The sequence below is a fragment of the Ananas comosus genome, linkage group 13 (assembly GCF_001540865.1).
Source record: "Ananas comosus cultivar F153 linkage group 13, ASM154086v1, whole genome shotgun sequence".
Classification (NCBI taxonomy): domain Eukaryota; kingdom Viridiplantae; phylum Streptophyta; class Magnoliopsida; order Poales; family Bromeliaceae; genus Ananas; species Ananas comosus.
The window spans coordinates 6,089,657-6,115,983 of NC_033633.1; the positions used below are offsets into that span (position 1 = coordinate 6,089,657).

At 37.7% G+C, this 26,327-nt stretch overlaps 3 protein-coding genes across 7 annotated transcripts in view; 2 read left to right on the top strand and 1 right to left on the bottom strand.

Moving 5' to 3' along the window:
• Positions 1-26,327, top strand: part of LOC109719472 (2-isopropylmalate synthase A-like) — a 67,831-nt gene that overhangs the window by 28,476 nt on the left and 13,028 nt on the right. The window contains exons 4-5 of one of the 2 annotated variants that reach the window (XM_020246182.1): positions 969-1,058; positions 1,146-1,271. In XM_020246182.1, coding sequence (XP_020101771.1) covers positions 969-1,058; positions 1,146-1,271 — 216 coding nt within the window. The remainder of the gene's footprint in view (positions 1-968; positions 1,059-1,145; positions 1,272-26,327) is intronic. The other variant, XM_020246183.1, reaches the window with a different exon arrangement.
• On the bottom strand, positions 11,413-16,126 carry LOC109719475 (proline-rich receptor-like protein kinase PERK4). 2 transcript variants are annotated; one of them, XM_020246188.1, is made up of 2 exons: positions 15,690-16,126; positions 11,413-11,488 (listed from the first exon to the last, which is right to left on the bottom strand). In XM_020246188.1, exons 1-2 carry the CDS (start codon positions 16,012-16,014, stop codon positions 11,466-11,468), a joined length of 348 nt encoding a protein of 115 aa, XP_020101777.1. In that variant the 5' UTR covers positions 16,015-16,126; the 3' UTR covers positions 11,413-11,465. The 2 variants fall into 2 exon arrangements, with proteins under 2 accessions (XP_020101777.1, XP_020101776.1); XM_020246187.1 differs by lacking the exon at positions 11,413-11,488 and adding an exon at positions 11,512-12,161 and having other exon boundaries at positions 15,682-16,126.
• On the top strand, positions 20,341-25,687 carry LOC109719473 (mediator of RNA polymerase II transcription subunit 9-like; the record flags this gene model as incomplete). 3 transcript variants are annotated; one of them, XM_020246186.1, is given in 4 exon segments in its annotated part: positions 20,341-20,609; positions 21,553-21,761; positions 24,068-24,130; positions 25,607-25,687. In XM_020246186.1, coding segments are annotated over 3 exon segments (330 nt in total), but the record flags the coding sequence as incomplete, so codon positions are not given.

The following is a 26,327-nucleotide window of genomic DNA, read 5'->3' on the forward strand; positions in this document are numbered from 1 at the left end:
GATTGATCAACTTTTCCATCATGATCCTCTTTTATTGAGCGGCCACTCTAGAGCTCTAAACATGTTGGTACCATCATTGAGTCCTTGATCTTTGAAGTCCATTTCTCTGCTGCGTTAACAGGTCGAAAGAGACCTGGTCGTTGAAAAGCTGTAGCATAGGTCGGCACTGCTATGGCTACTCCGCATCATGAACTACAGAGCTAATTCCGGCACAGAATCTAGTGTGTGAGAATTACCTGTGTTGTACTGTGCCATATCATGCCGAGGCTGTGCCGGCATGTTGCATGGTGTCGTGCCAACACCTTATTAACAATTTTTATTTTTGTAGAGTTTTTGGTGGTTTTTGGGCTTTTTGGAGGTAGAAGTTTTATATAGGTTTTCCTATACTTGAAGTAGGTAGATCTTGTAAATTTACTAACATTTGGAGCAACTGGGGATTTTCATTCCATAATAAGACCAACCTTTAGTGAAAAATTACAAATAAGAAGATCTTCCCCATTTATTTATTTGCTATTTTTATTAGACTGAATGAATTTATCCTGGTAGTGCTTTTCTATAAATATGTACCGATTTATGACTTTAGTATTGTTTCATGCTTATTTCTTGTCCTAGTTTTGTTATTAAGATTCTTATGATTATATTCTTTCTAAATTCTGTGAGATGTGGCACATAAGCTATTTTTATAGCCATCAGAGATATTAAAGCATTCTAAAAAATTCGTGCATGTGTGCAAGTGCGCAAGTGGTGTGGCATGCGGAGCGTACTGAAATGGTTTCGGCACGCTCCGTGTTGCTATGAACAGTACAACGACATGGGGCCATGCTAGTGGCACGTGGCACACTATCATGCCAGCAACTACATCTGCATGTGGTTCTACTGCAGCATTCAAATACTTCTTATGTTGTTGGTTTCCTTTTCGTTATTTACCTTTTCTCAACTTTATTGCAGCCTTTAGTCTCTCTATGCAGGTTGTCATGGCCATAAAGCTCCACAAGGAACTCATGGGCGGGGTATATACAGGAATCAACACACAATATATTTCTTTGTCAAGCAAGATGGTAAAATTCAACTCTTATGATTGTTGGGAATTTCGATGAATCTACTTTCTAGCTTATACATTGCATGACATGGTATCTTGCGGACAGGTACAAGAGTATACTGGACTGCATGTACAACCACACAAAGCTATTGTTGGTGCTAATGCTTTTGCTCATGAAAGTGGTATTCATCAGGTAAATCTTCAGTTCTCCGATACTTTGGAACATGGAAATGTAAGTGAACTTGTACTACTGAAATAGTCTTTTGAATGTTCTTACTTTGGATAATATCATACTGTGACATATTCTTTAGGTTCTAAACTTCTAATAATACATTATTTATGGACTCCAGAAGGATTTAACATCGAGCTGTGATATATAGTGCTGATTGTTATTTTTGATATTGGTAAATTATTTTCACTCGGTCTAAAACATTGCTATTTTCCCTTGTCCTCTCTCACTATGACCAAGCTAATTATAAGGGGGAGAATTCACAAGTAAAGGCCAAGATGAGGATTTAATTATTTTTGTGAGGTTTGTGACACACCTTGAGCTACAGCGGAAGCTCATACTATAAATGCAACTTGATCTGCCACACACACCGGGGCTGCAATCCTTGCCTGCACGATGTTGATATAGAGCACCTGTCACAAAAGTACATGACATTCAAGGATTACTATAAATTTTCTCCAATTCTAGCATCAAATGGCGAGTTAGAAACATTTGTAGCATAAAGCAAACCTTCTACTATTCTGTTACAAAGACTTGCCATTCACAATTGTTTGTCATTACAATCCCTAAAATATCGCTATTACATTAGTCACCCCGAAATGTATAAAATCTGAAGCTCGTTCCAGATGCCCTGCTCCTCTAAGCCTGCATCACCTGGAAAAACATGAGATGAGAAATTTTGATCAAGTTTTTCAGTAGGGATAGCAAGCCGCGAGGAATGAGCTACACTCACTGGTTTACTCGAAAATATAAATAAATAGATACTAAAAGTAGATGAGAAAGCATGAGTAGAAGTTGTAAGGAATCAACTGCACTATGATGCTACGAGAACCATAAGCGAGGAAAACTCATCATAATGCTATAATGATAATAACCAAGTGTACTCATGCATCAATGTTCTATGTACTCCAACTATTCAACAGTGCCCAATCTAACCACTGGTCGGTCACGGGGATCCAACCTAAGCTTGCCGATTAAGCATCGCTTGGAACTCATTGCCGTGGTTACTTCGTTGCATGCAAGGCCCGGCTGGCCACCATGGTTCCTTGCCACGCAAGCATGCGATTGCTACGGTTGCCGCATAACAACTACCTACTCTGGAGGGGACTTTGGGGGTGTGACCATCCAAAGTGTCTAAGTATCACCGTGCAGCAAGCAATAGTCATATGCAAATGCTCAAGGGTCAGTAGTAGGTCTAACACGTATACCCAATCTCGGCCCCTATAAGGCGAATGTGTCAATCACATGAAGTGTCAATGCCCCCACAAGGCAAAGTTTGTTACTATCGATGCATATCCACACAAGAAAATCTCAACTAGCATGCCCTAATGTGAATCACATATGCCCCTAGAAAGTGAATTTAAATATTGAGTTCTCAATGACGGTTGCCCCTACTAGGCTATATGTAAATCTTGCATGTCAAGTGCCCCTACAAGGTGACAAAGTACAACATAAAGATGATGAACTGCTGATTTTACTAAGCATAGTGTCAATGCTAGGCATGCTAGGTAACAATTGAATTCAACATCTATCCTATATTCCTATCCTCGTACAAGCATGTGTCAAGGGCACCACAATCATATAAAGAGTGAATAAGAGAAAAGGATTGGAACGGGAGAACCAAATGGTGGAGCAGGACCATTCCAGACTGAGCACCCACCTTGAACCACAAACTCGATGTCTATCCCACGTCATCGGCTGTTTGACCTTCACTTGGTCCTAAGGAGAAATACAAAAACATCACGAACTCCTTTAGCGTTCCAAAACTCAACATACTACAAGATATCCTCCCATGAGGCCTCAAGGCTTCAAAACTTGAAACCCTAGATCAAATACACTAAAGTACACATTTTGGTGTATATAGGACTTAGGGTTTCCCTACATAATTAAAACTCCCACCAATTTTGGGGATCTCTATCCATTCTCAAGAAAATCCTAGATATTTCAATATGATGCCAACATCATGTCTTCAAGACAAAGAAACCCTAAATCAACTTCAAGATCCTCAAAACATGAAATCAATGACGACTAGCCCAAGGATTAAGAGTTCAAGAGAAACTTACCTTGATTCTCAAGTTTTTTTTCCTTTTCTCCAAGAAAAGGTCGCTTGGGCCGAGTTCAACGTTTCCTTGTATCAAAGCTCCTACTACCTATGCGTCCCGAGGAGCGAGAACTAGCCTTTGTTTCCTTCGAAGCTAGAAGGGAAGGGAGCAATGGTGAAAAAGGTGAGAGAGGGTTGGAGAGGCAGAAGAGAGCAAAAGAGTGAGGGGGGAGGGGATTAGGGCTTTTTCTCTTATGAGAGGGTCCTTTTTATAAAGAGAGGTTGCAATAATTGCAACTTAATCCAAGAGTTATAACATATATGCCCTAACGTCAATCATATATGCCTTTATAAGGTGAATTTAAATTTTGAGTTCTCAATGACGATTACCCTACTAGGCTATATTTAAGTCTTTAATGTCAAGTGCCCCTACAAGGCCACCAAGTACAACATAAAGATGATGAACTGCGGATATCACTTAGTGTCAACACTAGGGATGCTAGTTAACAATTGAAATGCAACATCTATCCTATCCTCATACAAGCATATGTCAAGGGCACCACGGCCATATCAAGAGTGAATAAGAGATAAGGATTGGAATGAGTGAACCAAATGGTGGAGCAGGACCATTCCAGACTAAGCACCTACCTTGAACCACAAACTCGATGCCTGCTTCGCTTCGTCGGTTATTTGACGTTCACTTGGTCCTAAGAAGAAATACAAAAACATCCCGAACTCTTCTAGGGTTCCAAAACTCAACATCAAGGATTTAAGTGCTGTGGCACGGAGTCGTGCTAGAAACTTGACGGCAGGTACGACACGGTGTGTGCCGAGCCGTGCTGATGTGTGCCAGTCACATAAATTTCATTTGTGCCGACACATAATCGCATGAAATATTTATTTTCTTTAGCAATAAAATAGTCTAACTGTTTATTATGTATTTTTATTGTCTTTTGAATTTTATTAAGAAAATTACTTACTAATTTAAAGAATAGAGGGTTTTGAGCTATGCCATCAGCACGACGGTTGTATCGTGCCAATATCTTGTTGGCGCGATACGACATGGTAGATACGACCCGCGCAGATGGGCACTTAAATCCTTGCTCAACATACTACAAGACATCTTTCCACAAGGCCTCAAGGCTTCAAAACTTGAAACCCTAGCTCAAATACACTAAAGTACACATTTTGGCGTATATAGGGCTTAGGGTTTCCCTACATAATTAAAACTCCCACCAATTTTGGGAATCTCTATCCATTCTTAAGAAAATTCTAGATATTTCAATATGATGCCAATATCACGTCTTCAAGACAAAGAAACCCTAAACCAACTTTAAAACCCTCGAAACATAAAATCAATAATGACTAACCCAAGGATTGAGAGTTCAAGAGCAACTTACCTTGATTCTCAAGCTTTTGCCTTTTCTCCAAGTAAAAGCTTGCTTGGGCCGAGGTAATCGTTTTCTTTTCCCGAAGCTCCTACATGCATCCCGAGGGACGGAGCAATAGCGAAGAGGGTGAGAGAGGGTTGGAGAGGGAGAAGAGAGCAAAACGAGTAAGGGGAGAAGGGATTAGTGCTTTTCTCTTATAAGAGGTCCCTTATAACATTTTGCATAACACATTCCCATCCTTTACACAGAGCCCTGCAGTGAAGAGTCCGGACTTCCTCTAGGAAGTTTGGATCTCAAAGGTCCTCTAGACCATTTTGCAGCCAAGATTCGGACTTCTCTTCCAAGGTATAAACTTTTACCCCCTATGGTGCAGACTTTCTATCCAAGGGCCGAATCTCGAACGTTATCCTACATGATAACTTCTCAGAGTCTGAACCTCCTCTACAAGGTCTGGGCTCAAAAATTTTAGAAACTTCAAGCTTTGGATTTCCCATCAAGGTCCAGACTCTGAAGTTGTAGTTTTCAAAAACTTGTTCTAGAAACTTCGTTTTCGATCCGTTCTCATCCAAACTTGGCCCCAAGCTATCTTTAACACATCCAAATCGTGTTTGCACCCATTTCATTTTTACTTATCCTATTTGGTAGAGTTCAGTATACCGAACTGAAGTTCAATATATTATAGTTTGTAGATTATCTTTTTTGTTAACAATTCTGCGACAATATCTCTTTCTGTATATTTAAACAATGAACTTGCATATTTTCATTTTCACAAGGTCTAGAGCAAAGTTTAAAGTGCCGTGGCACGGGGGCGTGCCGTTGTCTGCCTGGCACGGTACGGCACCGGCACGCTTCCGTGCCAACACATAGTATACTTGCATGCCGATGGAAATGCATGACCTCCTACTGTCACGCTTTGGCACAGACTTATTTCAGTTTTTTTTATTCTAATAAGCTCTTATAATATTATTTTGAAAGATTTAATCAAATAATTATGAATATTTGTTATGTATAGCTTATTATACTCATCAATTAATATACTTGTAAACTTTTTTGTATGTACAGTACAATTATATCTGATGTAGAATAGAAATTTTTACAGGTTAGAATTTTTAAAATGCAATGACATCTTTTTTTTCTTTTTCTCTGTTGACCATATTANCGGGTCACTTCGGGGTGAACAAAATCTTGCAGAATCTCCAGCGCTACGTCTATTGGCCTCACATGCAAAACGATATGGCCCGATTTGTGAAGGGATGTGTCCTGTGCTGTACATCCAAACCCACAAATCGAAAGGTAGGCCCCTATACCCCTCTTCCGGTGTCGACTCGTCCTTGGGAAAGTATCTCCATGGACTTCTTAGGAGGCCTCCCGAGGTCCCGACGAGGACATGACTACCTTTATGTGGTGGTCGATCGATTCTCCAAGATCATAGTACTTGTGCCTTGCAAGAAGACAATCACTAATGAGGAAACTGAGCGGCTATTCTTCCAACACGTTTGGACATATTTTGGACTCCCAACCTCGATTGTGTCTGACTGTGACAGCCGTTTTCTAAGCAACTTTTGGCGGTCTTTGTGGTCCATGATGGATACAAAGTTACAACGGAGCACGGCTTCCATCCTCAAACCGATGGTCAAACAGAAGTGGTCAATCGGACAGTTGTACATCTGCTGCGAGGATATAACGCTCGACATTCCAAAACTTGGGACGAGAGCCTTCCATACTTACAGTTCGTGTTCAATCGAGCTATAATAAGACTCCTTTTGAGGTGTGCTTGGGTTATTTACCACCAAACCTATTTGATTTTGCATTCACGGTCGAACAATCACGAACCACCAAGGAGGAAAATGAAATGGCAAAGGCACAACGTTTCTTGGAGAACATTCAGAAAGTGCATAGCGAGGTGGAGCGACAATTACAAAAATCTCAGCAGAAGTATAAAGAACGACATGATCGGCATCGAGTGAAAGACGACTTCCGAGAGGGTGATCTCGTCTGGCTTCATCTTAACAAGGAATGCTTGAAAAGCGAGAGTAAGAACCTTAAACCCATTCGTTATGGTCCTTTCAAGATCCTAAGCAGAATTGGTGAGAATGCTTATCAATTGGAGTTGCCGCATACATGAGGATGTATTCGGTCGTCAATGTCGAAAACCTAAAGTCCTTCGAGCCATCAATGCTAAACGATGAGCTCGGAGAAGTACTGCCATCCGTGGAAGATCTCGTGGTAGAACGTGAAGAGCGACTAACTGAAGATACTATCCTAGAATGCAAGGTCACGACGACACGCAAAGATAAACGTGAATCCTTTTGAATTGGACAAAAAGGTCAAAAGCCAAGTGTCGCTGAGTGGTTCACAAGGGAAACTGAAAAAACTCAGTTTCCTCACTTATAGTTCTAGATCCAGCAGGTGCTGGTTCCTCTCAAAATTGGGGAGCCATGATCCAGGACGATCAAACCATCCGGATAAGTCTCAATCGTTGCAGATAAGGCGGAGGCTGTTCCAACTAATTCGGTTAAGATATGGATCGAGATGGTTCCAACTAATTCGATTAAAATATGAATCGAGGTGGTTCCAACTAATTCGGTTAAGATATGAATCAAAATAGTCCCAACTAATTCGGTTTGGATAAGATCAAGGTGGTTTCAGCTACTTTGGTTAGAATAAGAATAAAGTTGTTATTTTCAAAATAGCTTATTCTTATCTTCTTATAAGCCGGAAGGCTATAAATAAGGGGCCCTACTGGCTTTTGTAAATTATTCTAGTTTTAGAGAGAATTAATATGCAGACTCTTCCACATACAAATATTGTGTTCTTTTCTTTTCTTTCTCTTTAATCTGGTTTCAGATATCCATCGGGGAGGCGCTGTGACATTGTTTCCTCCATCGACGAATCAACATAAATGGAGGCCGCCTGTATCAGGTCATCACCGACAATCGGTAGTTGGTCAAAAATGTGCTGTAATCTCTGTTCCCATCTTTCATTGTGGGCAGCATGAAAGATTGCCCAATCCTCATCTAGCCGCCCATGAGAAGTAACACGACAAATGGTCTCCATGTTAATGGGTATATGCTGAAAAAAATCAAACTTTCGTAGGACTTGATTCGGTACATGCATCTCAACAATATAAAAGGAAATCAGCATCGTCCTCGACCGCCAGACCTCACTGCCCTGTACACAAAATATCGGTAGCGCGGCTATAATAGTATCTATGTACAACCTCCATATAATTTGTGAATAAGCTAATAGTCAGTTCAATGCATTAATACGTTTGTATAATATTGAAAAAGATTGTTGCATTAATACGTACTTGGGACTCTCTGTGCTGATCTAACTCATCTCGATAAAACTCAATATCTGTGGTTCTAACATTAGCTCCAAATCATAACACGCCAGCGTTCGCCCGTCTAAAGTTTGAAAAGTATACGTATTAGTTGCAAATATATATAGAAATACAATATGTATCAAATTTATATGTCATACCGGCAATCCAAAGGGCAATCTGCTATATCGGTAATAGCTTCAACGCCTGTAGGTCGCCCGATATGAATATGGTCCCACGCTCAAATCTATAAGCAAATTATAATAAATTAAACAAAAAAAATTAAACAGGATAAGTTTTATATAACAAATATAATATTACTTATTATACCTATAATAATGTCGCGAAACAACAACATTCGACATTTCCTTTTAATGAAGCCGCTCCCAACGTCCAATAAAGATATGCCAAAGCTGCTGCACCCCATGCTAACCAGCCACACTCATCAAAATCTTCCAAAAGTGGCAGCCACTTCAGGTGAACTCTATATCCGGTGGGGTTCGAAAGCAGGCTACACCCAATCTGATATACCATGTAGGCGCGTGCTGTGGCTGCAACTAATCCAGCAGGAGCATTCAAATGTATACGGTGGAAGTGCTGGTATAATCAACCTAGTCTAATCTGACCGGCTCTGATCTCATCCGGCACAGTTCCTAAAAGCGCCTAACAAATATCCTCCCATAGGTACACTACAGTCCCAGTCACAAGCTCTCCATCCACACGAAGATCGACAATAACCGCTATATCCTGAAATGTAATCGTCATCTCACCGTGGAGGAAGTGAAAAGCCTGTGTTTCTTGTATCCGTCCCTCGACCATGGCTTCGAATAAAACCTAATCCAGCTGCACGCTCCTAAGTTGTGAAATATAGTAGAATCCAGCCTGTCGTAGAACACTACAACAAAACTATGTTTTAGCGACGATTATTTTTTAAATTAGCGGCAATTACAATTGCCGCTAAAATATTTTGTGGCAATTTTAACAATTGCCGCTATTGGCAGCGTCGCTAAAAGTTTTAGCGGCATTTATTCCGGCGGTTGGTAAAAATCCAAATAAATACCGCTAAATATTATACAATAACGACTATTATAAATGCCGCTAAATAGTATGCAATAACAACTATTATAAATGCCGCTAAATAATATACAATAACAACTATTATAAATGCCGCTACAATTAATTATAATTGCCGCAAAAAATATACTAAATGATTGATTAATAAAGCTTATAGCAGCAATTAAATTAATATTAAAATACTTGATTAACAACTAAATACTACAATGAATTGAAATATTAAAAAATATTAGTAGCCAAAAAGCATTAATAATTTGTATAACAAATAGTCTCAACTCTCAAATTACAATCTCAGAATTCAAATTAAATTTCAAACATAAGTTCCGACAACAAAGTACTTGTTTGATTTTAGCTCAACAATAACAAATTCTAAATGATACTAAATACCTAAAAATCTTAAATTCCAAGTCCTTAAGCCCATTGTGCCACTTCAGAAATCCACTCAAGTCGATGATATGGCCTGAAAGAACCTGCTTGAAAAATAACATGTATAATTAATAGTAAAAATAAGCAATTAGTAATAAAATAAACATGGATTACAAAGATAATGATTTATAAAGTTGAACAATAAATGATAAAATTAAAGCACGAATTTAATCAAAGCACCAAAAGTTTGCAATAGTATACATTATCAAGCAACAGTCAAATCACCCTCTTTGATGACATTATAATACCTCAACCTAAAATTTAATCCAGTTATTAGCTATGAAATATTCAACTGGTCAATAAACAACTAAAAAATAATCTAGATGTCTTATTAATTGAAGGATAAAGGATATTGACAATATTTGAATTATCAAAATCGAAACTGAATGAAAATTTTATGCCCAATTTACAATTTAGTTCCTATTAATTCCAGCAAATCAGCTCAAATTTAGAATTTCTGTAGATCAAACGAATCCCATAGTAGCAAAAAGAATTTCATAACGAATTCAGTAACACTTAAATCATCTGAAACGGAGTCAAAACGAGAAAGTTACTCGATTTACAAATCAGTCTCTGGACTAATTTTCTAAAATTATAGATTGGTCCTAAGATTAAATTCGCTGGTCCAAACAAGTGCACTTTGATGACCATCCAAGAGTTTTTCTATGAACTAACCCTATTTGTGCTGGAATGTAGTAACTATACTATTATAGCACTACAAACAAATAAATCAGAAAGGGATCTGACGATTATTCACATGGAGGAGGCCATTTTAGGGTATGGGGTATAGGACACCCAAAGCAACTAATATTGCTACTTCCTTAAGAGGTACCATTATTATACTATTATAGTAGGGCAAACTAATATATTGGAAAAGGATCTGATAATTAATCCACTTCTCCACAAATTAAGCTAACGGGATTTTGTCAGAATACTAAGAGAAGTTTTGGATCGCAGCTTCCGCTTGTGAGTTCATGGAGGAATTAATGATAATAAAACTAAAAATGAAAGAAGAAAGGTAAAGTTTAGCTTCTAATTAACCTGCAGAAACCAAAGAGTATTCTGAGAAAGAGAGATAGAAGATGATCAGAAAGTTCTAAACTCAACCACACAACTTCTAAATATGAACTACCAAGCCTTTTGGGAATGTATCAGAAAGTTTGGGGAGTTTTAATGATATACTTGCATTGCAATTTCTAATAGAAGATGATCAATATTAGTATGCATCTGTATATAAATATAACCACTTAATCTCAAAGATAGGAATTAATATTGACAATGGCATAGAAGTGTATTTGGGACATTATTACAACAGATCTAAGTGTTAAGCAAATTAAAGGACTAAGATAGCAAATATGTGTATGTAAGAAATAAGCAAACTGGTTCAAGATGTGTTTAAGGAGCAAATAACAGAACATGGAACACTTACAAATGTGTAATTTTGCTTCATTATTACACTAGAACACAAGCCATAGCTAGTAAAAAATGACCAATATGAGAAATGAAAAATAGAAGTTCTAGTTAATGTAAGATATATCGAACTGTCAAATATATAAGGTATAGTACAAAAGCAAGAAAAGGAAAGGGATTGGATTTGATGCAGTGGAAAACAAACTTAATTAGCACAGATATACAAGGATAGAAATTAACAACAGGGTTACAAGGAAAGATGTGGCTTACTTTTGAGGCATCAAGAACCATCAGCACAATGCCTGACGACTTTGAAACAGCAATAACCTGTAAGGGAGAGCTATGATCAGATTGCAACACAAAGGATGAAATTAAAATTAAGGCAAATTCTAGGGACGAAACTGAAAAAGGGGTCAAACTTCAAGGACTAACTTAGACTCTTGGGATTGTATAGAAAAAGGGGCAGAACTTCGGGGACTAAAGTGTTGTGAACTCATATGATGCAGCTTCAGAATTCGTCCCGGTTAATAGGGTTAAGAGAGTTGACTTCCCCACACTGCCAAGGAAAGACACAAAGCAAGTTATTTCTGGTTGTAAATAATTAAACAACAAAACTCACAATACTTCAGAACATGATACTATAACATGTGTATAATGTCATAAGATATTTAGTGGAGAAGATTGACACATACTCAAATTTTACCACTTTTTCAAGTTTGATGTGTATTAACTTAAGAAAGGATCATTAATAAGCTTAAAATAGAATCTTGCATTTCTAAGAGCGGAAGATTGAACATAACAATACAAAATTGGGGAGTAATCATGTCTACATATAGGGATTCACGCGTCTATCGGAAATCAAAAGATATGCAACTAACAACCTTCCACAACTAAGCATAAACTCAGTTTACATCATAATCAAGCTATGTGTACCTAGCATCTCCGGATGCTACTTACAAAGCTTTGTGACTCTAAAATCCAAGAGGTTTGACTAAATTACAATGAATATATTTCTCTTTCCTCTGATGTCTCAGGATATATAAGATTCTGGTCTACACAAAACCTTACTAAACAACAATTAAACAACAACTAAACCTTAGTAATTAATCTGGAACAATAGTCATGAAATGGGCAATTACAATGTACCATTAATAGATCTAAAGCATAATCAAATTATACATTATAATATGCAATTAAACAACAAAATGCCTTAATACGCAAAGAACAAAATAATTTCCAAAACAGTAAATCAGATAAATCATTAGACAAATGACAAAAAGCTAAACTAATGACAAAAAGCTAAACTGCTCAATTACAATAAGTGAATCTAATGATAAATGGGTGCACAAAATTTTCTCCCTGGTCTACAATTGATCTTGTTCTGTCAACTCTTTCCACTTTACGATTAAATCAAAACCCGAAAAAAGGGGGAAAGGGAAAAAAAAAAAAATCAAAATAGGAAACAACAATAAAACAATATCAACCAAAATAGGACTCAAAAGTGAATGATAAACAAACCTTCCAGCACAGATTCAACTGCACCGTTTGGAATCAGAAGCTCGACTATCCGCTGATTATCGTCGGTGGTCTCCAAATGGACGACCCGTATCCGCTTATGAATTTGGCGAGCCTGTGAACATAGTCGAAATGAGCAGAAATGGTTCAGAAATGGATCGAGATTCAAAGAAAATTGTGGATACTCGATGCGTATTCCCAGAAACTGCCCAGACATGGAAGGAAAGCATCACTTGGAGAGTAAAACAGGGAAAAGCAAGAGGTGCCAAAAAGTACTTCACCTGCTTGGATAGAACCTTTTCTATAATTTTCCAAACAGGAAGAATAAGGTCGCCCAAAACAATATCTTTATCCACGATAGAAAAATTATGAGGTATGAGGTACAACTTTACCTGCTTAGAAGAGACCTCATACTCATCTTGCCAACCTTTGCTGGCTTTCTCGATTGAGGACACCTTTCGATACTTATTCTTGAGCTCAGCTAAAGGCATCTCTTTGGAATAGAGCAAAAGAAATAATGATAATTAATTGAAACTGAAATTTATTGATAAGTTAAGCATATTAACCAAATTAAGTACCTTATTGCTTCCCCAATCGCAGGGTGAATTATTTTAAAGACCCCAGCAATTTTTTCACATTCGTTTTCCACAAATTTGCTCAACAATCTATCCCTTCTTGAACCTCTTACAATGCCACCTAAGAAACAATGCCAAAAACCATACCATTAATGATGCAACAATCTACAGTCAGATTAAAAATAACAGAAATGAAGATCTAGAATTTACTTGCCTTCTTACCAAATAATGATGCAATAAGTGAGATAAAACGCTCTTCTAGCTCTTCTTGGTAGCTCTATTTCTTATTCTTTTTGCTGACTGGAATCTGAACATTTACAATTACAAAAGAACATAGAAAATTGAACAAGGAATCAGAACAATGAGACAATTTTTGAAAAGGAACAAAGTAATTATATTTTTAAAATCAGAAATATACTTTTTAAAAACAGAAATATACTTTTGACTCAAGATACACACAAAGTAGGCACATAAGATTATGAAAAGGAGCTAAATGAGAAATGGGAGAGATGCTCTATTTTTGACATTGAAGTGGAGATGGCACTGGTACAAGAAAAACTAAAGGAGCTAACTGAAAATAAAGCTTCAGAAGATACTGTAAGGCTTTCAATGAAAAAATTAGGCCTGAGAAGGTACAAGAAACTTATTTAGTTTGTTCATTATTTCCTTGAAGAATCATAAATAATACATTCACGAGTCCATCAGTTTTAATTTGGAGCTCATGGTTTCTTTGAAGCTCACATATTAACATTTAAAGAGAAAAAGGTTCTACGATGAAAAGAGAAGCTATTGAGAGTGGATTACATGAAGCTAATTTGATCATTCTCACATATAACTATTGAACATACTATAAAATATTTACAAAATTTAAAGTTGCACAGTCAAACAAGTTGTCAGTACTCCTAAGCAACAATAACCCAAATGCTACATGCTGATTGTTAAAATCCTTTAACAAAAACTCTGCTACATGATACTATTGATAATACTATAACCTTACAAGATTAGCAGGAATAAAAAATCCAAACTTGTAGCCACAACAGGAGAAACTAATTGTTCTTTAGCTGGGGCAACTTTTCAGTCAATATTTTTTTTTTCAAATTAAATGATGAGCCTTCCCATCACATTAGGGCTCAAACATTTGGGTGGTCTAACACTTACACATTTACAAAAGCAATGGGAGAGATGCTTTTCTACAACTTAAGGCGGCACCTTCCCCTTGTTATATTGCGCCCAACCATAGTTACAAGTACTTGCAAGGAACCATTTCCTGGATGGATAGAGGGAGTAAGGTCAGCTTGAGTGAAATTTGAACCTTGAGCTTTTATTTGCTAATCCCTAAGATCTATTAATTGAAGTTAAAAATGGGTAATTGCAGAACAACTGATGCATTTATCACTGGCTATGGCATGGGACATCTAAAATATATACCAGCAGATGTCACAACAATCTTGGACTTGGTATGCTATCTTTGGAGCATATTATATTTCTTTGTTGCTCTGTTTTAGTTAGGTTATATATATTGTTTGCCATTGAGATTTGTATTTCTATACACAAACAGAACAAGAAAAAAGAAAAAAACTATTCAGCATGTTAATTTGGTAAAAGGTTTCCTTGTTAATTTCTCAAAGATGCCAAAGTTCTTTTTTCCACTAACATAAAATTCTTGTTATCTTCACTTTAATGTTGCATGGCAACTTTTTTGACTAAATACTAGCTAGCATGACTAAACTAATCAGTTACTTGAGAGTTGAGAGACATCTCACCTGCCAAATTAGAAAAAGATGAAGCAGCATAACTGCTAAAAAAATTGCAATTACAAAACATTCTAAACAAAAAAAGAAGTCATATTAGTAAGAATCCATATACCTGAAAAAATAATAAACAGGCCACAAGAAACTTTGGTAAAAAATTCTCATTAAATACATGGAATAGCATCTGCAACCACATGAACCTGATATGAGCAACAACAAGGATCTGGTTGCTACAAAACATGTACAGAAGTTGGCAAAAAAACCATATAATGGAAACTTTCAAATTCACACTTTTATTGAGAAATGGGAAACCCAATGCGAAGGAGCCATGATGCACCAAGAATGGATAATAGTGGGCAATTTTGTTACAAATTTCATAACAAAAGTTTAGCCTAAAAAATATTCAAACCTAACATGATGCGCTTGTATGTTTAAAATGCTTGAACGGAACTGAGCTGATGATGATGACGTCCTTTCAGTTATTTTGTCAATCATCTTTCATGCAACAGTGGCGTTTCCTCTATTTTCCTTTTAGATTTCTAGAATATACGTGATCTAACCATTTCTAATAAAACAATTTAGGAACCTTACAGGCCATTAAACCGAAAGTTGCCACTTGAAATCTATATGCCTACTCACATAAGGGTATCATTTACAAAAAAAGAGAAGTGAGTAATATTTCCTAAATAGCTAGAATTGTACTGAACAATAACAAAATCTATAAAATCAGAGAATCCGGTTATTAATCCTCATAAATAGATAAGAAATATTAGGGAACGGATCGGAACCTGCAGAGTCCTAGGCTCCTGCGCCTCCCGGATCACCTGCACGAGCGCGGCGGTAGCGAGGGCCTCGACACCGTGATTCCTCAGGCAAGTGGCGGAGGAGCAGTCCCTGAAGAGCTCAAAGGCGTGACCGGCGATGTCGTGATCGAGCCCTAGAATGGAGGCCACGTCGATGATTTGCAGGTATGCTCGGAGGTTGTCGACGGAGACGAGCGGCCCCGAGGGATCAGCGCCGCCACCGCCTCCTCCTCCTCCTCCTCCTCCACCGCCGCCACGCCGCCGTGCCGCCGAGGAGGGCGTGCTCGAGCTCGGCGAGGTGGCCGGAGAAGGAGAGGGCGGAGCGGTCAAAGACGGGGGCGGGCTCGAGGGACCAGGAGGAGAAGGCGATGACGAAGCCGGTGGGGAGGAAGGGGTCGTCGTCGTCATCGTCGTCGTCGCCGCCGCCGTGGTGGCCATGGTCGCCGTGGGTTTGAGGAGGAGGAGGAGGGGGTGAGGGAGAGAAGTGGTTGAGGGGTGAGGGAGAGGAGGGAGTGAGGGAAAGAAGGGTCCGACGCAGGGGAGGGATACGGAGGAGTGGGTTCGGGTTGGGTTTCGGCCAGGGTTAGGGTTAGGGTTTTATTATTGCTCAAGTAAATTTATTTAATATTTAAATATTAGTCGGTAAAGATATAAAGTTTAAAGAATTGCCGCTAAAGTATAATTAAATATTAATTAATAGCGGCCATTTCATAATCGCCATTACTAAATTGCCGCTAAAAGGTAATTTTGTTGTAGTGGAAGATCGAGCACCGTTGGATGATCAAGTCCCTATTGGTCTAACTTGCAGCCATGCTCTGTGAACTGAACAGCACGGTACCCCTACAGCGAAAAAAAAAAAGTTAAATCAACATTTCTGTTTATTAATACTACGATAACTTTCACTTAAAATTTTTGGCTCTCACTCACTCCTGATAAATCCAGACTTATGAGATGTTGCTCTGTCAGGACGGACGAATCAATAGGTCCCGCGTTCTCTAGATCTATTATCTGCAATCATAAAGATTTTGTAATTAGTAACATATTAGCAAAAAACGCCTTAAATATGGAAAGTTTTACAATTACTATTAAGTTAGGTAACAAATCCTACGTCGACGTCCTTATTGTGTTCTCTCTTCTGCATTTTGTAGACAGGTGTTTCTATAATGGCCTTCCTGTTTACAAATGCTACATTTTGTTCGTCGCTCTGTGGTTTCGTCCATTATATTACAAATACGTGTTGATCATGCCCGACCTTTCTTCCTTCTCACGGAAGGCGGTACAATTGGTGGGCCATAAGGTCGTGGCCAGTGTCGCCTATCTGAAACTAAATGGAAAAGTTGTGCGTATGTCTGGGCGTTAATATTCAACAGTATATCGTGAGCTATATATTCATTCCCTCCCGTAGGGTATCGAATTGTTCTTCCCTATTACAATTTACTAAACAATACATTCTTATCTCAAAATTAGTATATGTCGTATCTGAATGAATCACGATCAATTTCTTTCGACCGCCGATATATTGGGGACCATTTTCATCCGTAACTAACTGTCCATCTAGGGATGTAATGTGGGCCGTGCCGGGCCGGCACGGCCCACATTTTTCGGGCCGAAACCGGCCGTGGGCCAGCCCGGCACGGCCCGGCCCGGCCCCAAAATCGGGCCGTGCCGTGCTGAGCCAAAGTTCTTGGAACCCGGCCCAGCACGGCCCCCCGGCCCGGACTGCACCGGCCGTGCCGGGCTGGGCCGGGCTTCGGGCAAGCTCTTTTTTATTTTATTAATTTTATTTAAAAATATTTAATTTTTTTTAAAAATAAAAATAAAAATATTAATTTTTTAAAAAATAATATATCAGTAAAAAAAATTAAAATTTTAAAATATATTTATAAAAATATTAAAATTTTAAATTATTTTAAAATTTTAAATTTTTTGAACCAAAATACCCTCCCAACAGTCAAATTTTTGACTGTTGGGAAAGGCATTTTAGTCCAAGCCTAACTTCCAAAGCCACAACCCAACTCTTTGACTCTTGGGAGTCCCAAAGAAATAGCCCAACTCCCAAAGCATTGGGAGTTGGGTGGTGCAGGGCCTTGGGAGTTGGGTTGTACCCAACTCCCAAGTCCCTGCCTCGGCCCGGCTTGGGAGGGCCTGGCCACACGGGCCGGGCCGTGCGGTGCCGGGCCGGGCCTGGATACCCTCTAGGCCCGGCACGGCCCAGGCCTATGTTGTGCCGGGCCGTGCCGGGCCATCGAGCCGGGGGAGCAAGGCTCAGCATGGCCCGATTTAACTGGCCGGGCCGGGCCGACACGGCACGCTACAGTACTCGTGCCGTGCCTGGCCCGGCCCACTCTCGTGCTGGGCAGGGCGGGCCATGGGCCGCCCGGCCCGTTTTACACCCCTATGTCCATCCCAATGAACACTCAAAGACATCTGACGACTAGCCATTTTAACTACACAGAAAAAACTTTCAAATCTTCTCTCAAAATATCTAGTGAATACAATACAAAAATTAATAAAGGAAAAAGTTAAAGGACCACATGAAGGCCTCCCTACCCCACACAAAATTCCAACAAAGAGTTTTGACAGGAAAGAGCTTTTATTTACCAAAAAGTTTAAACCTAATTTAAACTACAATACCTACAAAAACTTTAAACCTAGAATCTAGTTTAATTCTAGTTTTTATAAGTCTAACAATGTCAATAATGCCAACAATACCTACAATACCTACAATACTAACAATGCCATGGAATAAGTAGCCAACAATACCTAATTTACCGACCGTCCCTAGAGCAAGTGGCAAAGGGCTTGGTGGTTGGTACCCGAGACCCAAGTTTGAATCCTAATTGATTCACATTTCTAGCTAAGTTTATTTCTAAATGAAATAAATGAAGCGGGTAGCGTGCTACCTATCTCTAAAAAAAAAACAATACCTAATTGAGTAATAAAATTAAATAAAAACCTAACAATGCCATGGAGCTATTTGCAATGTGGGTTGCTGATGGAGCTACTTGCGACGGCGACTGGCGACGGCGACGGCGACCGGCGACAGCGACGGCGACCTGCGGGGGCGACGGTGGCCGGGGCGGCAGCGATCGACGAGGCTTCCTAGAGAGGGAGGAGAAGAGAGAGAGAGAGAGAGAGAGAGAGAGAGAGAGAGAGAGAGCGAAAGCGCGAGAGGGAGAGGTGTCGGGGTAGGGTATACCTAATAAAGACGGTGAATCGTTCACTGTCTTCATAAAAGTGGTGAATGGTTTACCGCCTTAGTAAAGACGGTGAATGGTTAACCATCTTCTCTAGAGCATAACCCTCACCATTTTATAAGGTGGATTTGCATTCAGCGTTAGGTTTTGCACTAAACGCGGTGAATGGTTCACCGAGTGAAGGCGGTGAACCATTCACCGTTTTCTCAAGGACACAGCTCTCAACACTTAGAAAGGCGGGATTTGCGTTGGATTTGCGTTGAAGGGTTTAGAGGTTTTGCACTAAAGGCTGTGAATGGTTCATTGTCTTAATGAAGACGGTGAACCATTCACCGCCTTCACAATACATATTACGAAGGCAGTGAATCGTTCACGACCTTAGTGAAGACAGTGAACGATTCACCGCCTTCATAAGAAATTTCTAACCTGACGTCCAAGTGGTGAAAGGAGTGTTACTTTTTCAAATAATATTTTGACAGGATCATCTTCAAATTACAAATTTTTAGAGGGTTATTTTATAAAAAAATCCTTTTAAAGAGTCTAATTTTAAAATAAAATAAAAAAAGGCGTAGTGGACTAAGAAGCCGTTTGGATCGAGCATAAAGGGGGGGATAAGGGGGTTATCCCCCTCTTTATACCCAAATATGGTGGGAACAACTTGTTCCTACCCAGGGGTGGAACAAGGGGTGGGAACAAGTCGTTCCCCCCGGGTAGAGAGAGAGAAAGAGAAAGAGAGAGAGAGAGAGAGATATTTTTATTTAAAATTTAAATTTAAAATTTTAAAATTTAAAATTTTAAAATTTAAATTTATAATTTAAAATTATAAATTTTAAAGTTTAAATTTTAAATTTGATATTTTTAAATTTTAAATTTTAAATTTGATATTTTTAGTTTTTAAAATTTAAATTTAATATTTTATATCATTCAAATTTAAATTTGGTCTTAAATTTAAAATTTGATATTTAAAATTAAAATTTTAAAAATTAAAAATTTAAATTTTAATTTCAAATTTAAAATGTAAAAGTTAAAATTTTTAATTTAAAATTATAAGTTTAAAATTTAAAAATTTAAATTTAATTATATTATCATTTTTTTCTATGTATAACTATCAACTATTCCAGATTATACTCATATTTTCATCCAAACATAATTTTTCTAGTTCACTCATATTTTTATCCAAATAAAAAAATATTCTTATTCTTATAAAAATTCATACTTGTATCTATTTCCGGTTTAACTAGTTACTACTCATTTCCAAAACAAACGGAGCCTAAAATCTCGCATCGGGACAATTCGCAAACAAAAATTATTTTTATTTCCCCTCAAACTTGTTGCAGCAATCATAGTTAGTTAATTCGCGAATAATTCGCGAATTATTCGCGAATTTATAAAGAAACAAATTTAACAGCCGTATACGTATTATTCCCAAAAATTCGAAAAAAATCGCGTTTTTTCGTCAAAAGTACTTGTTCGTTCGCGAATTATTCGCCCGAAAAAATCGGCCCTGTGGGCTTACAGGTAGCGGGCTCGCGGACGGGTAGCGGGCCTCATGGGTGGCCCAAAACAGAAAAAAAAAAAGAAAAAAAAGAGAAAGAAGAGCCGAAAAAGGGTTTTGCCCTAATCCTTCACCCCTGCCGCCCTGCCGCCGACCCCAGCCCCATCCCTTTCCTTCCTCCTCTTCCCTTCCCTTCCTCCTCTTCCCTTCGAGCCATCGGAAGCCCCCGCGTGGCCACATCGAAGATCGGGTTCTTCATTCTTCAGAAATCAGAACCCTCCTCGTCGCCTCTTCCTCTTCCGCTTCCGCTTCCGCTCTCCAAACGATGGATCAGTAATCGGGTTGTTCTTTACAAGAATTTTTATGCTTTAGTTTCTCTCTCTCTTTCTTTCCTTTATTTCATCTTCTCTTAATTACTAACTGTATGGTTTTGATCAGTAACAAGACCATGACTACAACATGTAGCATCATTGTAAACATGCATTTGTTAAGATTCATTACTTCCTTTTTATCTTTAATCTCTACAGTATACATGAATATGCCCAGCATACAAGAATAATCAGCAAATAAGGTTTTAAGAATTAAGTCCTCAAAAGGTTTGATATGCTCAGCAGGTTTGAAAGTCACAAGCATATGCATTGATTAAAAACCAAGGGAGATCTAGCAAACTTAACAAAGGTACATGGGTGTTAATTGGCAATACTGGGAATTTCCGATAAATTTGGAGAAATAGCAATATGGAGATACAGATTTGAGTTTGCTATTTGCTTAATTATATATTTATTTTGGAACATAATACAGTTTGCTAATTTTTTACTTAATTAACTTAATTTTGTAGCTCTTTATTCTTATATTCTTAAGAATTATGAGTATTTATACTAATTGCATAAAACTTGAGAAAAAAAAAAAATTTAATAGCCGAATTTTTGATCCCGAATTTTTAATTAGTGAACGTATAATATCCGTATAAATCACGTATCCGAATAATTGGCGAATCCGTTTTTTAACCGTATTTTTCAACGAATTTAAAAATTAATAGACGAATTCTATCCGAATTATATCCGTACCGAATTTTTGCCGAATCCGAATTAACTAACTATGGCAGCAATAGTGGCGTAGTCGAGGCCTCCGCAGTAAGAGTAATTCGTATAGGATAGACTATTTCATCTCTTTTCAAGATCATTTCTCTGCCTTTTAGGTATTCTTCCTTCCTGTATGAAGCGTGGCTCACATATGTATCATTCTTGATCTCTATTATAGGTTTTTTGTACCTTCCTGTGCTAGGGTTCAACTAGGGTGCGTCAGCAATGGATCACCAGTTCGGCGGGTCAAATTGGACGATGATCCCCACCCAGAATCCTCTCTCCCAGGACCTCCATTCCCTCCATTACCCCCAACAGCAGCCGCCCCTGCCTCCGCAGCCGCAGCCGCAGCCGCAGCTGCAGCAGCATCACCACCATCCATCACTGGCATCTCACTTTCATCTCCTTCACGTATGCTGAGATTCAAAAAAAAAAAAAAAAAAAACCCTAAATGCCTCCTCTTTATCCATACTGAGGACTTCCTTGTCATTACGCTTGAGATTTCTTAGTAGGAGATTTTGAAATCGAACCTGTGTGCTGATATTATTTAGAAGGTGACCTGCAAAGCTAACTGAAGATATTGATAAATTGTGGAAATCTAAATTGCGTTGATTTTCTATTCCAAAACGACCTGACTCTAACTTTCTATCACTATTGAGTGGGTGTATCTCAAAAAATTGCAAGTTACATCATTTGAATTCCTAACTTCTATTCAACTCTAGTCTTGCATATTCAAAAATATAAGACGGCCTTTTCTCAACTTGTAGCTTCTGACAAACCGGATATTGAAAACATTGATTTTTCAATCCCGAATAATGGTCTATTCAACACTATATGGCCATCAAAGATATACGAAACACAGATACATCGTGGTTTTCCTGATCTGGCCTATATATAGTAAAATCGTTCATGTAGCTTGTAGATTTTATCATGTAGTGCTCAAATTGTTGATTTCCTGTCTAAGTTTGTGTGGCTATTTTGGTGTTAATTTATTAGATGTTTTATTTCAGAATTAGGTTTTTTGGTGAACTAGTGTGCCAAATTGGAACTTCTTATGGGGCAATGATTGTATACTTTCTTGTGTCTGAAGTGATAGATGTTCTTGTACATCGATAACAGTTTCACTCATGCCGATCAGTATGGGTAGAATAGCCCAAAAAGTCATCTTTTTTGTTTCGATTTCTTCGTAAGGAAAAAAATGCTTGGATTTCATTTACTTCTGTTTTCTTTATGCATTTGATGGTTTGAATATTGTGAATTTGATGAAGATGAATAATTTCAAGTAAATCTTGATGTCTCCTGTTTGCTATGCTTTTAGTTTCATTGAATCTCAGTAACCTGAAATATCACTAATCTATAATGGTTGTTTCTAATCTACCCGTTTAAGGATCACTGTGCAATTGCATGATTGACTCGAGGAACGTGGTTAACTATGAGGAAAATGGTTTTCTTTATATCAATATCACTAGAATGAAAGGCAACTTAAGAAATTTAATAAGATGAGAGACAAATTATATGTAGTTATTTGTAATCTACCCATCTTACGCTTTGTTGGTTCATTGGGATGAGAAATTTAACGGAATCAAGGGGTTAATTATGGAGTAATTTGGCTTCTGTTGTTCCCCTTTTTTTAAGCCTTATGTTTACAAAATATAAATTCATAAAATATTGTGACATTAGTTGGGAATAATGCATTGAACTTTATTATCTAGGTCTAGGGGTGTAAACGAGCCAAACACAAGCGAGATAGGGCCGGCTCGTGTTCGGGGAATAAACGAGCCGAACACGAGCTGGCTCGTTAAAATATTGAGCTGAAAAATTCAGCTCATGTTCGGCTTGTTAATAAACGAGCCGAACACGAGTTGGCTCACAAGCCGGCCAACGAATAATAAGTTAAAAGGATTAGATTGAATATATATAAAAAATAAATTTATAAAATCTTATTCATTAGACTTTGATCTAATAGTTGAAATTTTACATATAAATGAGTCTTTTTATAATTGAGCTTGCTTTTATATTTCTATTTTGCTAAAAATGAAATAATAATAATAGATATTATATATATATAATTGTTTATTTATATATATAAATATAAATTAAATAAATTATATAAATGTAAAATATATGTACTCGAGCTGTTATCGAGCCGGACACGAACGAGCTGACCCCAGCTCGTGTTCGGCTCGTTTATTAAACGAGCCGAAAAATTCAACTCGTGTTCGGTTCGTTTACTAAACGAATGATTCGATCTCGAGCTCATTTCGAGCCGAACACGAGCGCTTGTGAAGCTTGTTGGTGAACGGCATCACGTCTTGGACATTTGTACGGCATTTTGCCACCCCTATCTACGTCTTGAACATTTTATGAAATACATGGCTTTTTTTTTTTGTGAGGATCACAATAAGTCAAGCATTAATCCATTTCCTTTCTTCCATATTGCCTTTGTAGTTTTTCTTTTTTTAAATTTTTTGCCTTCCTATATTTCACTCGCACTTACCTTGAAATGTATTCATTCTGGTTGTTTTTTGTTTAGCACTGTATGAATCACATATTGTTAATTGTTTTGTGGATAATTTTTAGTCGAGTGCTATCTCAAATTATATAATTTTGATCTCTAGTAGGAGTTCAGAAATGCTAATTTCATGACTTCTAAATACACATTCCATGTCGAACAAAAGGTTTAATGCTGCTTTCTAATTTTTCTTGCCTTTTCACAGTTGGTGGAGAAGTTGGCGGATGCAATCGAAACTGGAACGAAGGACCAGAATTTTGATAAATTGGTTCGAAATCCCTCTTACCCTACCCCTTCCTTCCCTTTTCTATGCGACATCTTTTTGAGTTCAGTGTATGTTCTCTAGTATAAAGAACTTCTAGCTTTCTAAAACAAGTAAGGCTTTATAGAGATCTTAACGTTTGCATTTGATTTGTTGTAGACTTTATTTAGTATCTATATCCAAGTATTTCACTAAAGTCTATGTTGGTTTGCTGTTACTCAGTTCCTTTTTATGCCACTCAATGTTTGAGTCATTTGATTCTTCGTTGTCTCTGTTTGTTAGTGATCAATCTTAGCCTGTTCAAAGTCTTGATCAGAATGTATGGCTCGAATCAACTTTCCCTCACACTCTCTCTCTCTCATATCACTTTCCCTCACACTCTCTCTCTCTCATATCTTGAGTAGCACCTAGCTGCCAAAAAAATATAAAGAGAAAATAAAATTCTTAGTGGGTCCACAGGTGCTGTGCAATGCACACTCTAACAAAGTTGCTGCAGCTTCCTATGTATGGATGGAATTTTGTGGCCCCCTACTTGGTCCTGTGGAGAACATAGAACGCTTCCCAAGATTTTAGAAAAGTAGGAATACAACTTAATTATTTTGTTTATTGATCTTCTTGATTACCTTGTTTGTTAATTTTCTTGTTTTGTGGTTTCTCGGTCTCTTTAAGGTCCACCTTTTGATCTTGTTCCTCTCCTCTTTTCTTCTAATCCGTTTTCGCTCTGGGAAACCCAGCAGGAATCCCTTTCGGGTTCCTTTTCAACAAACCACTCTCCCTTAGCTTCGTTAGGCACCCGTTGAATACCTATGTGCTTATTCACAAGGAGATAAGTCTGTAACTGACTTTTAAGAACGGAGTGCTGAGATACATAACCTTTAAATTTAGGCACATCTGCCCAAATTGCTGGAGCCCATTCTCTATTGTGCATCAGAACATTCATCAATTTCATCTTCTTAGTATTTGCATTAACCTTTGTTTAATCAAATCAATATGATGTACAACAACTAACATCCATTGTTTTCCCATGTTGCCTGTATTAGTTTCTCGACAAACCATCCAAATTGGTAGTGATGTAGTTATGCCTCCAAAATTGTTATTTTTTTGTCACATCTGATTATTTGTGGGTACTACTTTTCTTAGTCTTTAGCACCATATGCAGGTCTCTATGACTCTAAATAAGATTCTCTATCGACCACACTGCAATAGTTTCTTCCCCCATTTCCAATATGACTCTTTGAGTTTGATTCACACATTGTACAATGTGTTATATCTTCTTCATTTCTGTACATGGGTCCTCAAGTGCTCTTCCCTTGTAATATTTTGTATGTACTGTTTTGTTGAATACTTGCATTACTGGTATACTTCACATTTGTGTCTTAATCTAATAGGTTTGTCATGCTAAGTAGCTATTAACAAGGATTTGCATTTTGCTTGCCTTAATTCTTGGTACTGATGTACTAATATGATTTAATCTTATATTAGGTTGATGACTTGACCACCCAATTTGCAAGGTGTCAACAACTACTGAACTCTATATCAGGAACAATAAGTAGCAAGTCTATGGTAAGTTTAATCATATATATACGTATATATTATTGATGAGATGAAACAGCTCACAAATCATAACTTAAGTGACGTTTGCTTGATTATTATGGTTAGGGTAATTGTCATAATATTAGTTTATTAATCTCTGTATGTTTGAGATAGCTAAATTTATTTTCCAGAAAGGCATTGTCTATATATATTCTAATTCGGTTTTAGTGTCAATACTAGTACATCTTTACAAATTAATCTTAGTTTGGTAAAGGTAATAGATGCGACCAAAAAAGCAACAATAGCGGAGCTTTAGTTCTCAACGCATTTGTGTTATTTACTTGCACCATCAGCTTGTAGTTGCTTTAATTTGAGTTATTTGAATTGCATCGGAGTTGTTAAAATTAATGGCCCATTAGTTATTAGCTGTTAACAGTTAATAAAATCTGCAGCTCCACCATTTGGAAAAGCATTCATAACAGTTAAACCTAGTAAAATCATTGTTATATTTAACAAAATCCCCAATATAATTGATGGAAAGAACTTTAAATCAAAGGACTAAAAAATTTATGGCTTAAATAAAAAGAAAATTAGTTAAGGGTCTGTTTCAAAATGGCCTATAGCTGATGGTGCCCTTGTACATTTTTACCAACAAAATTTCATCCTTGTG